This window comes from Littorina saxatilis, linkage group LG15 (assembly GCF_037325665.1).
Source record: "Littorina saxatilis isolate snail1 linkage group LG15, US_GU_Lsax_2.0, whole genome shotgun sequence".
NCBI lineage: Eukaryota > Metazoa > Mollusca > Gastropoda > Littorinimorpha > Littorinidae > Littorina > Littorina saxatilis.
Genome location: NC_090259.1, coordinates 36,658,514 through 36,674,072, shown reverse-complemented (window position 1 = coordinate 36,674,072; position 15,559 = coordinate 36,658,514). Strand labels below are relative to the sequence as shown.

Here is a 15,559-nt window from a genome sequence, read left to right as displayed (position 1 = left end):
TTTCCCATACCCCGAAACACCCCCGTGCCCAAAATGGGTTCGACCAAGAGGTCGTTATCGACACATTCTGCGCGCTGATTGGCTGCCCGGAAGCCATTAGGCGGTCCATTCAGCGGCTTGGTCTCGGCGTGACGGCTAATGAGGCTGCCCCACACGCTAAATGACAGGCGCAATCGCACGAGTTGGCCCGCCGACAACAGCGGCCAAATTAAAGATATCCCCGCGCACAATATCACTCGCGGCCTGTCTGCCAGCTGCCTGCGCGTCAATACAACAGGGAAGTTCAGCGAACACTCTCTGTCACTGTCCCGCCCAAACTGGCAACGTTGCGCCATCGGTCGCGAGAACTACTACTCACCAATACTTCTCTCACTCATCCGTGTAGCAGACGACACTTCCGCGATTCCATTGTGTTCACCGCGCATGTGTGATGTCAGTGAACGACAGGCGACGGTCGTAGCGCGGAAAGGGACGTAAATCACCGAAGCCTACTACCGTTGCCGCTGCCGTATCTCACCGTCCCCGTCGCTTGACTGTCGTCTGCTCGTGTGCCGTACAGCACCGCTGGCTGGCAGCATCAAAACACAGGCACCGCGTCATCCACCACCCCGACACACAACCGCTGCGCACCGCGGAGTAGCAGACGACTTTTGGTGCGAGCGCGGGTTTTCATTGCGAGCCGCGTGTTTACATCCGACAACATCGTCTGCTGCGTTCACTCCAGACATCCATTTGACTGGATCAGGATCTTATCGTTGTTGGCTAACGTGGAAGGCATCTATCTCGGGCCATCCATTTGGAGGGGAAGGCTAAGTGGCGATGACAGCGTTGCCAAGCGGGACATATCTACGCGAAGTGCTTCGTTGATTGTGTAAGACGAGCAGAGTGGATCCCCGAAAACTCACCATGCTTGCAGTGCCCGTCAGTGTGGGCTGACCGAAACTGTGTTCGTAATACATCACTCGCTTCTTCATCTCGGCGATACTCATCAATTTGGCAAGCAGGCTTTTCCGAATGAATCATTTCTTCTGAGAACACATTTCTGTGGCTTGTCTGTACCAGAAAAGCTGGATAACAACCCTTTCGCTTCGCAGCATCAGTGTTTTTGTCACCAGCGTTCATTCACGGGGGCTTGTCAGTGTCGGTCGGCGTGGTTGGAGAAATTATCGTCTGCTATCGTTCAGTGAGTGCCGTCGCCCCGAGTCAGGAAGAGAAAGAGCGGCAGGGAGGAAAACGCCAGCACTTCAACATCTGTTCTTGTGCCTCCACACACAATTAGCACGACAAGGTGCACCTCATTTGTGTTTTCTCTTTCTCACCGCTTTTTGGGGAGGAGAGCTGAGTTGTGTTCCTCGGGGAAATTTTGAAAATGGATGATATGCCCTTGTGACTGAGTTACCGTTTTTGTCCTTGATTAATTAGTGCCGAGTTTTTCATCAGTTTTAGCGCGGCTGTAGAGCTCTACACCACGCACTTTCTCTTGTCGGTGACAAAGTGTTACTGATGTGTTGACAGACATTACTTGTGTGCCCTCCAAGTATTTTAACAGGAATCTTCGCAGACATTTTGAGGAGTGGCCGAGTGCTGAACAACTGAAACTGGTTTCATCACTTGACTCTTTGACTTTCGTGTCGAGAGACTGAATGGAGACCGTTGGAACACCATACAGTTTGACGAACGGTAAGATTTTTACGCTCAAAACGTTTGGCTTGTTACTTGCGGTTTAGCTGCGTCAGTTTCAGTCTGATTTACTGACATGGCTGCAGATTCGCTCGACGGCACTAGTTTCACTTTCGTTTTGAGAGTACGGTGTTGTTTACTTTGCTTATTTGTGACTGACACAGCATGGGTGACTTTATTTGGGTTCAAACTTGCTATGACAGTCCGTTTTTAAAGTTAGTGCTAGTGGATGAATGTTGTTTAAGCTTTTAGTTAGTTTTACACTGACGGGCCATTTTGCCATATATGTATATATATATATATATATATGATGATATAATTATATATGTCAATATGTGTTGAATTCATGACCCTCGTCTGTCGATTAATGAATTGAGGATATTGGTCTGACAATTTGTCGTGGTATTCGCAGGTAGCGTTTATGAGTCAGTGTTTTCCCTCGGCTAACGCTCGTTTCTCTTCAATCAAGTACTTGAAAAGCATGATTGTCTCGGCCGGGTCGGTGGTTTCCTTGAATTTTTGGAACACTAAACTTGAGTGTCCCTCTCAATGGGTCCCTCTCAATTATGTGTATTTGAATAAGAGAAGTGTCTCAGTCTTTTTTGTATGTCAATTTCTCCTTGTCTCTCTCTTTCACTCTGAGTATGCCTCTCTGACTGTCTGTCTGTTCCTCTCTCTCAATCTAAATCTTCCCCCCCCCCAACCCCACCCACTGTGTGTCTGTCTCTCTCCCCTCCCTTTTCAACCCTGTGAACTGTTAACTGCTACCGTTGCGATTGTTCAATATTTACTGCATAATACATTACTAATGTAATCTTCACACAGCGGCGAATGATTCCACAAAATGTACGCTTTAGCTTTGAGTTTATACCGCGGTCGCGTATGTGCAGGCTTGTTCACAATCACGTAGATCTCTATGGACTAAACAATTGACATGCAAACTGAACCTCTTCGCACATTTACCAGAAATGTGCATGACATATCCTCCGACTCATGCCATAAATCTGCAGAATATAAATTGCACTAAATGTTGTATAACGATAATATACATGGGGTGTAATTTCCATGCTGACTCATGCCCACCAATCTCTAGTTCGTTCATCACTGATAAATATCTAATACTGAGAAGATTGGGTATAGGTCGCGGTAGCCCTGTCAAGATGCCGCTGATTCCGTAAAATACATCTCGAGCTTTGACGTACTCATTTTCCGGTGTCTTGATGCTGGAGTGCTACCTGACGAGTACATGTCAAGTACTGATGAGAGAGAGAGAGAGAGAGAGAGAGAGAGAGAGAGAGAGAGAGAGAGAGAGAGAGAGAGAGAGAGAGAGAGCTAAATGGAAAGCACTTTCACCACTATGTATGTGGATGCACTTAGACTGGATGCACTCAATACGGCTTATACCCTATAGGTAGGGTGCCAAGGCTGGTAATTGTGTGTGTCGTTTTACATTATCACACACTGACACCAATCCTCTCTCTCAGCCACCGGAATGTCCCCCGGCCCTGACGCTCGTAGCTTAGTGCTACCTGATGGAAAGGGGGGGGGGGGGGGTCACATTGTTATTGCGTCGAAGCTTTTAGTGGTCGGGTTCATTGGCTATCGTGATGCTGCGCTGTTTGTCAGGAGCTGAGTGGTTTGTGTGTGTGTGATTGTCTGTGCGTGTCTGTTTTGGAGTGTGTTGTGTGCACTTGATAGATGCATGCGGATGTCGATTTCTGTTCATTCGTTGCCTTTGTTTGTGTCGGGTTAGTTTTGTGTGGTGTTACCTTGTTCTCTCGTGTTTCACGATCTCTTAACTGTTCATAGTTATACTGGCCTTTGTAAAGAAAGTCTGCCTGTTTGTTTGTATCTTTGCTTTTCTATTTATCCATCTGTCTGTCTCTTCTTCAGTCTGTCTGTGTGTTCCTCTCTGTCCCTCCCATATTAAGACCTTGTTTTCTAAGATTTTCTGTTCCTAAAGTCTGTAAATGTACCCCTATGTATGACCCCCTCTAGTTTGAGACCTGACTTGTGTACATTGTGGAGGTCTCCATAGTGGGGTTTCACTGTACTCACTTTATTGAAGGTGCCCCTCTCTCTCCGTCCTTACCCCTCCCTCCGTCCTTACCCCTCCCTCCGTCCCTACCCCTCCCTCCGTCCCTACCCCTCCCTCCGTCCCTACCCCTCCCTCCGTCCCAGTAATAAGCGATTCATTGTTTTCACGGCCAATTGACAAAAGGCGACAGTGTTGAAGTCAGTACATAGCAGGCCAAAGCTGCGTACACGTGTCAATGTGAGAGCCCTGTATGGTCAACTGGTCTTTCTTCTGGCCACCGGTCAATAAGTTGACCGAGTGTGATGATGGCTGTTCTATTCCAGCTGGCCTGTCCACCACGCGGAAATGTCCGGGTCACTCAGGGACACTCGCTCCACCGAGGCCAGGAGCATCAATACACTGGAACCCCCCTTATAGGACCACCCCCACCACCCCACTTTATTTTCTAAAGATCTTGATTTTTCAAAATGTTTTTGTACATGTGTGAATTGATCTCCATGTAAGACTCCATCCTTTTTAAGACCTGCTTTTAACGTAGAGGGGGGAATCGAGACGAGGGTGTGGTGTATGTGTGTGTGTGTGTGTGTGTCTGTCTGTCTGTGTGTGTGTAGAGCGATTCAGACTAAACTACTGGACCAATCTTGATGAAATTTTACATGAGAGTTCCTGGGAATGATATCCCCGGACGTTTTTTTCAGTTTTTCGATAAATGTCTTTGATGACGTCATATCCGGCTTTTTGTAAAAGTTGAGGCGGCACTGTCACACCCTCATTTTTCAATCAAATTGATTGAAATTTTGGCCAAGCAATCTTCCACGAAGGCCGGACTTCGGTATTGCATTTCAGCTTGGTGGCTTAAAAATTAATTGATGACTTTGGTCATTAAAAATCTGAAAATTGTAAAAAAAAAAATTTTTTATAAAACGATCCAAATTTACGTTCATCTTATTCTTTATCATGTTCTGATTTCAAAAACATATAAATATGTTATATTTGGATTAATAACAAGCTCTGAAAATTAAAAATATAAACATTATGATCAAAATAAAATTTCCGAAATCGATTTAAAAACAATTTCATCTTATTCCTTGTCGGTTCCTGATTCCAAAAACATATAGATATATGATATGTTTGGATTAAAAACACGCCCAGAAACTTAAAACGAAGAGAGGTACAGTAAAGCGTGCTATGAAGCACAGCGCAACCGCTACCGCGCCAAACAGGCTCGTCACTTTCACTGCCTTTTGCACTAGCGGCGGACTACGTTCAGTTTCATTCTGTGAGTTCCACAGCTTGACTAAATGTAGTAATTTCGCCTTACGCGACTTGTTTAACTTTAAGACTCTTGAGGTTTTCAAAGGTGGGTTCTCCTGTAATATAATATGGGTGAAAAAGAGCTTGTGTGTGTGTTTTCGTATCAACAAAATGTGTCCCTACGTGATCCCTGATACCACTGCGCGCCGTAAAGCTCAATTCCATCCCCTCAAAAAAGCGTGTGTCTGTCCGGGTGTTAATGTAATGCACAGTGGGACCTGCCATTTGAGGCCCCTCTGACGAGAGGACACATCCCGATAAAGGACACCTTGTGTTTCCCCTTTGTGGGCAGTAGAGACGCAGACTGACCATCTCAGACATGCCCAGGGCTTTCCAAGAGGTAAGACCTTCCCTCCATGTGCACACACACAAGACAACCAACAGTATGGCTGCTTTCTGAGCACAGTGGACACTGTTGTTGATGAATGCATTTACTAATGGATACTAGTCAGTGGTAATCTTTGAAGTTTATTCACGCGCACAATGCTCACTCTGCATCTAGCAGCCAGAGTGTTGATTGTTGGTATGTGTCCAAGTGAAGGGAGGTCTTCGATGGTGAGCCCAACAGCTTTGGCGGGAAGGATTGTGGCTTTAAAAGCTGTCTTCATAAGCAAACCTCGTACGTTGTTAATGTCTTCTTCTTCACCGTTCGATGACGGTTGTGTCTATACATAATATATATATATATATATATATATATATATGTTGCCCCGTGATGTTCACAAAGTGGGCTGTCGGTTCGAGGTCCTTGGTGCTGCCCCACAGCTTGGTGTCGTACGTTGTTAATGAACCTGGGACTAACAAGAAAGGTGACCCTGCAAAGCGACCTCCCCATTCACACGAACAAAACTTACACATCCGTGGGAACAGGTTTAATTAAAGAATGTCAGTACTTACTGCCTTTTGCCAGGCAAGCATTGGTGATGTGCACCAGGCTACATGGAGGACACTTGTGTTGCAGAACATATTGCGTGCGACAGGCGTAAGTGCAAACACTTGTTGTAGATATATTGCGCCATGACAGATGATTATTTTTTTTAAACAGAGAGAGAGAGACAGAGACAGAGACAGAGACAGAGAGAGATTGCTCTAACTCAAGTCCAAACAGGACAGAAATGCGGAAACACATGTTCAGTACTTTACGCCTTGACAGTAAGAGGGAGGGAGAGAGAGGTAGGTTGCAATTATCAGGACGAAAATGTGCAAACACTTGTCGTACATATCTTTTTGTCACTGTCAGTTGCATTAATTCCGTGGATCCGGTCGAAGTGTAACTGCGAATTTTAATTGCTTTATTCACATTTATTGTCCTACAGTTTTTAATTTTTTTTTTACAAACATTGATCAGTTGCACTAAGCAAGCGGAAAGGATGTAAACGTGTGTGTGTGTGTGTGTGTGTGTGTGTGTGTGTGTGTGTGTGTGTGTGTGTGTGTGTGTGTGGCCTTTCCGCACCCATACTTCCCCACGCACAAAACACTCACCCGAGAGACACTGAATTACTGTAACACTTTTTCAGATTTGTTTTGAGGTTCGAACCCCTAATTGATTGCAGCTGAAGGATATTGAGGATGGGTAAAGGAGTGTCTTGTGTTCTGTTATCAACGAAAAATCGAGCAGGTGTTTTTTATATTTTTGGGGGGACTTATAAGGTTATTGTTTTCGAGGTCATTACTACTTTATTCAGGTTTTATAGATACTGGAAAACGACGTTAAACACCAAATAAAGAAAGAAAGATAGATACTGGAATAGGGTACTGCACTAACAATTTGTGTGAAGTTCATGCCAATGTTGTAATCTTTTTCTTTAAGCAAGCCTGTTATCAAAACAGGAAGAAGATTTGTATTAGTTGAAAGTTGCTGTGTGGTCCTTTGTTTGGCCGCTGAATGTCACGATTGTTACACGCGCAGTTTCGTTGCGAGGAAGTACAGAAATCTTTCGCACATGTATGTGTACTTTTGTTCACCTTTGAGTTTTTGAATGAATCTGTTTTGTATTATAACTACAAGTTCAGGTAGCAGCTGTACATGTATACATAGCTAAAAAGAAGCTAATGTCGAAATAACGGAAAGGTGGTGTGTGTGTGTGTGTGTGTGTGTGTGTGTGTGTGTGTGTGTGTGTGTGTGTGTGTGTGTGTGTGTGTGTGTGTGTGTGTTGCCAATCTGTTAAAAGGATGGCTGTTTATTATAAGAGCTGATTTGCTAATGGTTAAAATGGGATTACGTACACTCCATTACCCAAATCACCACACACACACACACACACCACACACACGCACTCACACACACACACACGCACTCACACACACACACACACACACACACACACACACACACACACACACACACACTCACAGACACACACGCACTCACAAACACACACACACACACACACTTACACACACACGCACTCACAAACACACGTACACACACACACACACACACACGCACTCACAAACACACATACGCACTCACAAACACACGTACACACACACGCATACACACACGCACACACACACACACACACACACACACACACACACACACACCTCCCCCTCCCCCCAGGCCCTCAGAAGTCCTCTTTAGTCTGAATCCACCGTGAGTCAGGAACGTCCACTGTGAATAGCCGGGTGGCAGCAAGCAGAGCGCTTTGTAGAGGCTCGGTATTAGCGGGGCTTTTAGCCAAATGATACGCGCCATCGCCATTACGTGCTGATTAATTGGCGAGCGCGTGTAATCACGAAATGGTTTTAATTCCTCTCATCGACCGAGAACCGTTTTGTGCGGACAACGAGGCAACAGCAGTAGCGGAACAGTGAGGCCGGATTATCGAAAAATCTGAATAATTTGTAATGGTTTGATAATTGATTCTTTTGTCTATGAACGCAGCTGCATTTATTTTCAATTCATTTTATTCCTTGTCATACAGTGGAACCCCCCTTTTGAGACCTCCAAAAATCTGAGAAAATCGGGTCTTAAAAAGGAGTGAGTCTTAAAAATGGGGTTAATTTTACAGAGGTTTTGAATAGAAAGTCTGAGAAATCAAGGTCTTAAAAAGGAGGGAATCTTAAAAATGGGGTTAATTTTACAGAGGTTTTGAATAGAAAGTCTGAGAAAACAAGGTCTTAACAAGTCGCGTAAGGCGAAATTACTACATTTAGTCAAGCTGTGGAACTCACAGAATGAAACTGAACGTAGTCCGCCGCTAGTGCAAAAGGCAGTGAAAGTGACGAGCCTGTTTGGCGCGGCAGCGGTTGCGCTGTGCTTCATAGCACGCTTTACTGTACCTCTCTTCGTTTTAACTTTCTGAGCGTGTTTTTAATCCAAACATATCATATCTATATGTTTTTGGAATCAGGAACCGACAAGGAATAAGATGAAATAGTTTTTGAATCGATTTCGGAAATTTAATTTTGATCATAATTTTTATATTTTTAATTTTCAGAGATTGTTTTTAATCCAAATATAACATATGTATATGTTTTTGGAATCAGAAAATGACGAAGAATAAGATTTTGGATCGTTTAATAAAAAAATAATTTTAATTACAAGTTTCCGATTTTTAATGACCAAACTCACTCATTAGTTTTTAAGCCACCAAGCTGAAATGCAATACCAAACCCCGGCCTTCGTCGAAGATTGATTTGCCAAAATTTCAATCAATTTAATTGAAAAATGAGGGTGTGACAGTGCCGCCTCAACTTTTACAAAAAGCCGGATATGACGTCATCAAAGGTATTTATCGAAAAACTGAAAAAAACGTCCGGGGATATCATACCCAGGAACTCTCATGTCAAATTTCATAAAGATCGGCCCAGTAGTTTAGTCTGAATCGCTCTACACACACACACACAGACACACAGACACACAGACACACACACACACACACACACACACACACACACACACACACATACACCCACACATACACCACGACCCTCGTCTCGATTCCCCCCTCTATGTTAATACATTTAGTCAAAACTTGACTAAATGTAAAAAGGAATGAGTCTTAAAAATGGGGTTAATTTTACAGAGGTTTTGAACAGAAAGTCTGAGGAAACAGGGTCTTAAAAAGGAGGGAGTCCTAAATTGGGGGGTCTGAACCACTGTTCCCGCGTGAAGGCGAGGATGAAAGGAATCAGCGTTGGTTACTGGCTTGTGGTGGCCAAGAGTTACAGTACAGAGGAACATGAATGTTGGTCACCTATGGTCATCTAGAAGTGAGTGTTGCTCTCAGATCTGCTTCTATTTGTTTTATGTGGCAATAGCTAGCTAGGTCGTTTTATTTTCTGATATTATTTCATTGATATGTTGTTGTTTGCCCTTTTTGACCTATAACTCACTGAGATGCAGATACAGATTATTTTTTCTCACACTTTTGTCGGCAAAGGTACTTGGGCAGAAATCTAGTCTGTAGGAAGGTCGGAATAGTTTATTGTAAGCTATAACCCGAGAGTTATCCACGCCTGCTACCTCTTCCGTATTATCAAGTCTTCGTTTCTAACACAACGATCCAAGGATTGGTGCAAGACCTAGTGTTCACGGTTAATTCACTTTGAGAGAAATTGGAACCCCCGTCCTTTTCCCCGTGTGTGTATAATTGCTCTCAAGTCAAATGCCCAAGTGTTGCCTTTTCATCAGTCCACTGTTTACTTTGGGCTAATGAAACACACGTCACACGTTCTCAAACATCAATGAAACGCATTAAACACTGTCAAAACACTCGTCATCTCTCCCCAACTCTCGACTCACCCCAGGACCCTTCAGTGGCTTCACACTGCAAACTGTCTGGGACAAATTGTTTACTATACTACTACTACTGCTGCTGCTTCTACTACACTGTAGTACTACTACTACTGCTACTACTACTGCTGCTGCTTCTACTACACTGTACTACAGTACTACTACTACTACTACTGATGCTGCTTCTACTACACTGTATACTACTACTACTACTACTGCTGCTTCTTCTACACTGTACTACTACTACTACTACTACTACTGCTGCTGCTGCTTCTATTACACTGTACTACTACTTCGGGGGTGCTCTTGCCGCTCCCAAACCGTTTACTTTCTTTTGTTAGTTGACAATAATTTCTCTTCCCAGGCTCGGAGCTTATTGTATCTTACCCCTCGTTAATCATGCCACGCCCATAACCGACACAGTTGTCCCCTGCCCTTTGTTCCCCCGCCTCCACCTCCATTCACCGCCGACGCTCCCCCTGTCCCGTTTTCCACCCTTTTGATTCGACCAGTATATAATCAACGGTCAGTTTTAAGATTAATGACTGTGTTAATACTGCCTAAAACCGTTACTGTCTGTTTTTCGATGACACCAACACCCCCAGCCCCCCCCCCCCCCCACCCCGTTAATTTTCACGACTGTATAATCAATGGTCGAACTAAAGTAATGCCGAAACATTTTCCATCGGTTTTCCGATGTCACCATCCCCACTTCCCCCCCCCCCCTCCCCCCCCCCCCCTTCAACCCACTCTCTGTGTCTCATCTTTTCCCCTATCCCCTTAAAATGCTGACCACTTAGGCAGCCTTTGTAGTGGCTGATTGCCTGGTCTCAGTGCTCGTTGTTCCGTGATGCAGGGGGCAGGCCTCGGGTAATGAAGGTCACCGCCTGCACGTTACACCCGCTCCCGTCTATGGCCATATACTTGCGCCACATGTGGGAACTATTGCTGTAATGGTTATTATTAGTGATGATTGTGCAGAACTAGAAACTAGCGCCCTCCCTTTTTGTTCTCAAGACAACAACAAAATAACAACAAACAAACAACAAACAAACCACAAACAAACAAACAAACAAACCAACCAACCAACCAACCAACCAACCAACCAACCAACCAACAAACAAACAAACAAACAAACAAACAAACAAACAAACAAACAAACAAACAAACAAACAAACAACCAACCAACCAACCAACCAAACAAACAAACAAAGACTAGAGCCTTAAAGTATAATAAACAAAATCCAAGCGATCATTGTGATTATTATTCACCCTTATCTTGAACACTTTTTGCGCTCAGACAATTCCTGAGAGATGGGCTAGAAGTATGACACATGCCGAAGACACCTCTGGTATTGCTATTAATATTCCTCGCTGATATTCCCACAAGATTACTGTGTGTTTTGTGATTGTTCTTGGAACTAACACTGTTGACTCATTTTTCTGCCAGCATAATTATGAACGCCTGAAAGTTTTGATTTTAATTATTTCATGCACGATACCGGCGATTTTACCATCATTATTGGTGATCTTGCAGATGGCGCTATAATTGTTCCTCTTGTCACTTGTGGTGCTAATATACCGCCATACCTCTGCCCCTATGACGGTGTGTCAACCCTTTCAAGTCCTCTCGCATCTGCTGTCCGTGTAATCACTGTTAACAGGGGCCGTCACTAGATCGCCAGGGGCAGCCAACACCGTGTCAACATCGTTAAAACCCGGTCATGGCCCCTACTTTTGTGATGTTGTGTGATTGTGTGTTGTGTGATTGTGTGTAAAAGTACGGGTGGGGGGTGGGGGGAGAGAGAGAGAGAGAGAGAGAGAGAGAGAGAGAGAGAGAGAGAGAGAGAGAGAGAGAAAGAGAGAGAGAGTATGTTTATTTACGCGCGTGTTTGTGTGTTTTTTTTGTGTGTGAAGAGGGGTGGGGGAGACAGACAGGTAGACAGAGAGGTAGCTTTAGGATTTGGCAAGATGAGTAGGTAAATCAACCGTGAACTGATGTATTGACTGGTAGGGAATTAACAGCCCCCCGCCCCCGCCCTTTTTTGAGTGTTGGTATTTTTTGTTGATATGCATTGTATTATGCATGTGCACACTATCAACTTCCGCATTGCAAACACTCGACATTAAACACCAAATAAATAAATAAAGAAAGAACTGCAAACACTTCAAACGGGGCGACAGCACGCAGCAAACGTCCGCACCATGAATCGTAGCAAATTCAACACTTTTACATGTCAGTGGGCATTTTCCTTACATTCTTGTGTCTGGTCGGCTGCACTCTTAATTTTGTTGACGTTGCTTTAAAGTGTATGGTTGGTAACGCAATATGCTACCAAGCGAAGTTTAATTTCAATTAAGTGCAGTAGTTTGTTCTTTTCTTGAATTAGAAATGCTGTGCTGCTGCGAGTCCAGAAGCTGGTATGCACAGCTGTACTTTGGATACCATGCAATCATCCCTTTTTTTGGACTTGAGAGAAAGTTTGTTGAAAAAAAGTTTGTGCGCCTGAGCAGAACTTTTTGCGTCGTACTTGTTTCACCAGTTCCTTTTTGGTTTGCGTCGTACTTGTTTCACCAGTTCCTTTTTGGTTTGCGTCGTACTTATTTCACCAGTTCCTTTTTGGTTTGCGTCGTACTTGTTTCACCAGTTCCTTTTTGGTTTGCGTCGTACTTGTTTCACCAGTTCCTTTTTGGTTTGCGTCATACTTGTTTCACCAGTTCCTTTTTGGTTTGCGTCGTACTTGTTTCACCAGTTCCTTTTTGGTTTGCGTCATACTTGTTTCACCAGTTCCTTTTTGGTTTGCGTCGTACTTGTTTCACCAGTTCCTTTTTGGTTTGCGTCATACTTGTTTCACCAGTTCCTTTTTGGTTTGCGTCATACTTGTTTCACCAGTTCCTTTTTGGTTTGCGTCATACTTGTTTCACCAGTTCCTTTTTGGTTTGCGTCATACTTGTTTCACCAGTTCCTTTTTGGTTTGCGTCATACTTGTTTCACCAGTTCCTTTTTGGTTTGCGTCATACTTGTTTCACCAGTTCCTTTTTGGTTTGCGTCATACTTGTTTCACCAGTTCCTTTTTGGTTTGCGTCGTACTTGTTTCACCAGTTCCTTTTTGGTTTGCCTCGACGCGACACGCGTTTCTCGTGTCTTTTTATGTTTTAAAGTGTTATTACTAATTTCATCTTGCAGATTTTTTTGATTTTTTTTATAACTGTCGATCGCTGATTTATATTCAGAATTGCTATTTGCCTCTGCAGCGCTTTCTGAATTTATTTCGTTTTGTATGAAGACCACAACACCTAATACGAACATCCTTTTTCACTAGTCAATCTCTGATTTTGTTTTTGTTCGATCTTTTAGCAACCGTGAGGCATTTGGTTTTACACTTGATGTCCTAGATCTTTCACAATAATGTTCACGAATCTGTCTATCTGTGGCCGTCTGTCTCCGTCAACTCGTTTTGACATCACCAGCGCCTTATAAAAAAAAAATGAAAGGAACATTTGCATTGCTTCATACTCACGATCGACCCTTGTAGTTTAATGTTATGTTAGTGTTCATATTTGACTCCTTCAGTTGTGAAATGTTGAGTACACATGTGTTTATTTTTCTCCTTCCGCTTAATTTCAATGCAAGGATGGGCCCCAAATGCATATAATGTGCTATTGTTTCACTTCAGGCATTGAATTGTTACATCCGCATGTGTGCATGCTACAATTGTTCCCCTTGTCGAGAAAAACAAAACTCCTCACAAAAATAAACTGTCCCATCGAATAAGCGATATTTTTTCATATTGCACAATTAGTTCGACGCCACCGTCACGTGACACCCAAGGGTCCGACATCTGCGCCGCGCCAGCCAATGAAAGGACAGCAATTGTGAAAGCGCCACCTGCAGCTGGGGGATTATTGGCTGGAAAATTAAACGGCTGTTGAACGAAAGGTGGTCCGGGGCCGCGGCCATTTTGCAGTCGTCCGCCATAGCAATAAAACTTTATGTGGCTCTAGTCCGTTGCATGGGGGGGGGGGGGGGGGGGGGGGGGGAGAGATAGGGTTCCATTTTTTGGTGTTCATTTTGAAGATCGTTGTATAAATTCACTTGCGTTTAGTTGTAATGTCAATATAGTAGTTGCTGTAGGTTTTGACTGCGGAGGCAGAACATATAGCATACATACAGAGTATTTTATTGTTAAAGTGGTTGCTTGATTTCTTGAATAATCCATTGATTTATTCATTTTTAAATGGCAGTTAAAATCGACTTCGTATCTACCTAACTTCCAGCAGACAACCAGAAGACCGAGCGAGACACCCCTCAGAAACCAGAAGCAGTGGGAACTGGGTCGTGTATTATATAGGTGCTGGTAAACCAGAAGCAGTGGGAACTGGGTCGTGTATTATATAGGTGCTGGTAAACCAGAAGCAGTGGGAACTGGGTCGTGTATTATATAGGTGCTGGTAAACCAGAAGCAGTGGGAACTGGGTCGTGTATTATATAGGTGCTGGTAAACCAGAAGCAGTGGGAACTGGGTCGTGTATTATATAGGTGCTGGTAAACCAGAAGCAGTGGGAACTGGGTCGTGTATTATATAGGTGCTGGTAAACCAGAAGCAGTGGGAACTGGGTCGTGTATTATATAGGTGCTGGTAAACCAGGAGCAGTGGGAACTGGGTCGTGTATTATATAGGTGCTGGTAAACCAGGAGCAGTGGGAACTGGGTCGTGTATTATATAGGTGCTGGTAAACCAGAAGCAGTGGGAACTGGGTCGTGTATTATATAGGTGCTGGTAAACCAGAAGCAGTGGGAACTGGGTCGTGTATTATATAGGTGCTGGTAAACCAGAAGCAGTGGGAACTGGGTCGTGTATTATATAGGTGCTGGTAAACCAGAAGCAGTGGGAACTGGGTCGTGTATTATAGAGGTGCTGGTAAACCAGAAGCAGTGGGAACTGGGTCGTGTATTATATAGGTGCTGGTAAACCAGAAGCAGTGGGAACTGGGTCGTGTATTATATAGGTGCTGGTAAACATTGATGCTTTTTGACGGAGAAAGCGGCAAACTTGTTTTTGAGGAAGTATTATGGCGCAATTAGGCGTTCCCTGATTGAAATTGTTGGGCGTTTTTACCTGTCACAGGGCAGTGAAATAAGAGGAGCGCATGGTAGAGTTGGCAGGTTAGAGTTAACAGGGTAGTAAAGGTTTAAGCCAAAGTGTGTACGTTTTTTCAGTCTAAAGCACTATACACACCGAGGGTACATAAATAAACTCACGTACCTCTGCGTCCCTTTCTCTGTCTGTCTGTCTGTCTGTCTGTCTGTGCGTGCGTGCGTCTGTGCGGCTGATTGATATAATACTCATTCAGCATTTACAGGCAGTTGATTAAAAAATTAATAATCGTGTGAATGTCAGAGACCATTAGACCAGAAATATGATACTTATTTGTAATAAAGTATAGTATTATTTTAACTTGCATAGAACTATTAAACAGGGTTTTCCTTATAACTAGTACAGACAGCCTGAAACCGTACAATTACTTATTGCGATGTATTAATTTCTGAAAATACAGCAACAGAATAATTAGACTTCATGAGGGGGATCAACTCTCATAAAATCGAATAATTGCGCAGATCACATAGCTCGTACGATTAATCAGCCCATAAGCTGTTTCCTTTCATGAACCCTATACACGAGGCTCCCAACCACGTGAATTTCTCTTATTAATTATTTCCTGTCCGTTAATTAGAGAGGCTGAGTGATATGAAAGTGGATATGAAAGTGGCTTGTTTGAGTTGG

General features: G+C 43.7%; 1 protein-coding gene across 1 annotated transcript in view; it reads left to right on the top strand.

Moving 5' to 3' along the window:
• Positions 1-223: 223 nt before the first annotated feature.
• LOC138949219 (LIM domain transcription factor LMO4.1-like) overlaps positions 224-15,559 on the top strand; it is a 107,914-nt gene continuing 92,578 nt past the window's right edge. The window contains exon 1 of the mRNA XM_070320989.1: positions 224-1,680. Within this exon, the coding sequence (XP_070177090.1) occupies positions 1,644-1,680 (37 nt within the window). The 5' untranslated portion in view covers positions 224-1,643. The remainder of the gene's footprint in view (positions 1,681-15,559) is intronic.